Source organism: Neltuma alba, unplaced genomic scaffold (assembly GCF_004799145.2).
Source record: "Neltuma alba isolate B1F8T4 unplaced genomic scaffold, ASM479914v2 tig00011067_pilon, whole genome shotgun sequence".
Taxonomy (NCBI): domain Eukaryota; kingdom Viridiplantae; phylum Streptophyta; class Magnoliopsida; order Fabales; family Fabaceae; genus Neltuma; species Neltuma alba.
Genome location: NW_021635810.1, coordinates 17,067 through 19,136, shown reverse-complemented (window position 1 = coordinate 19,136; position 2,070 = coordinate 17,067). Strand labels below are relative to the sequence as shown.

The following is a 2,070-nucleotide window of genomic DNA, read 5'->3' as shown; positions in this document are numbered from 1 at the left end:
GAGCGCCCATAATCACCCTACCCACTCACAATGAAACCCCAACTTAAATCACGAACACATACCAAACCAAAAACTAATCTTTGCATTGCTTTCCTTGTTCATATCAGATAAAAAACAAAAACTTTTCAACAACTAAAAGGCAGAGTGATTTTCTACCAACCACAATTTTTTAAAAGATGAGAGGAAATAAAGTTTTGAACCTCAAAATCAACCATAACGATGAAGACGGAAGGTGCTTTGACTTGACTAATTATGATGGGAAGGATGCTCCACAACTTTGTTTCCTTTGTAACAAGCTTCTCTTTCACATGGAAGAACTCAAGGAAGAAGCCATGGAAAATCAATTCTACAGCGTTTTGTGTCTTCTAGCACGGGCATGTGTCAACTCACCTTTTTCATTAATGCACTCAAGTCTCTTTTGGACTCTAACGCAATTAGTAGGTTTGAAAGAACCTTTAATGAAGTAACTTATAAATAGGATTAAAAAAACCTTCTCTCTCTATCCTATAAATAAAACCAGAAGAGTATTGTTTTATGAACCACCATAACCTTGAAAACCAAAAGTTATTTCTATGAAGATTTATATTAGGGGCGTTCATAATGGGACAAGGACATCTCATATATTTTTTTTAAAAAATTAAAATTTTTTATTTCAAAACCAAATATATTTGAAGCATAAAAACTTATAGTAAAAACTATATAAAGAAAATAGATAAAATTTGGCTAAAATTTTTATAGTAATAAAAAATTAACAAAAAAAAATACATTTTTAAAAGACAAAAAGTATATAAATTCAAAATATTTCCTAAAAACATCATATAACTCATACAGAAAAACTTATAAATGGTCAACAACATAATCATAAAGATTATAATATTTTTATATTAATGATAAATAAAATAAATTTATAAAATTAAAAAAAATAATATATTCGAACAGAATTAGGCTGGGATATCTTTGTCCCATCATGATACATTTTTATCCCCGTCTGCCTTTGTCCCGTCTCAAAAATTTTTAGAACGGAATTTTTCCGTCCCAAAATTATTGAGACTGGAATGAAACGTTGGGATATAACACAAGTGAATACTCCTAAGATATAGTATGTAAAACTTCCTTAAAACAACATCACCTTTCAACAATTAGTAGTTACCACACTCCACCTTTAATGAGATGTTTGTAGGAGCTAAAAAGACATGATCTTAGTGGCTTTTAACTTTGTAACTCCCTGCTTTTGCTCCAAAAAAAAAAAAACTTTGTCACTCCCTGCACAGCCTTTCCTGTCAAAAAACGCATCTCTTTTTTCCAACACAATTTAACTCCACATGTTTCATACATGGACAACTTAAAACGCTGACGGATGATCAAGCTATATATATGACCCCTAGATGGAGTCATTAGACCGATCATCGTGATCTCCAACACAAGAGGAGGTTGGTGGAATTCGACAGATAGGGCAAGTGTTGTGTAACTTGAGCCATGGATCAACACAGTGAAGATGATAAAGATGGCCACAACGAGGAAGCAACCTTAACATGTCTTCTTCTTTGTAATCTGCCAAGCAGATGGAACACGAAGAAGAACTAGAAGGATCTTCAATATTGTTGGGATTATTATTATAAGAGCTTTTCCTCATCTCAGAGTAGGATAGCTTGGGAAAGCTGTTGATAATGGAGTCGTGGAGGCCATATTCTGCTCCGGAGGAGAGCTCCGCCGTGCCAAAGGTGTTGACAGGGTTGTTGGAAAGCCGGCGAAGGCGGATGCAGGCAAAACAGATGGATATGATTACGAAGACAGTGCCAAAGGTGAAGCCGGCGGTACTGCCGTCGAGGTTCATCTGTAGGTAGTAAAGCCAGAGGAGACTGGGGATGGATCTTTTGGGAATTAACAGCAGCTATATAGGTCAACATTTTCTTGGTCTTCGAGCTCTGTTTATTTGTTAAAAAAAATTAAAAAAATATAATTAAAGACCTAAATGTTAAAATATTTATGCTGTCAGCACTCACGTCATCTTTCTTTACTTTTTCTTTTTCATTTTTTCCTTCCCCTCTCGCGCTCACATGGCATCACATT

The 2,070-nt window shown here is 34.7% G+C and overlaps 1 protein-coding gene across 1 annotated transcript; it reads right to left on the bottom strand.

The window, feature by feature from the left end:
* Positions 1–1,381: 1,381 nt before the first annotated feature.
* LOC114761034 (putative RING-H2 finger protein ATL71) lies at positions 1,382–1,834 on the bottom strand. The gene has a single exon (XM_028950343.1). It carries the CDS (start codon positions 1,832–1,834, stop codon positions 1,382–1,384), a length of 453 nt encoding a protein of 150 aa, XP_028806176.1.
* Positions 1,835–2,070: the final 236 nt, after the last annotated feature.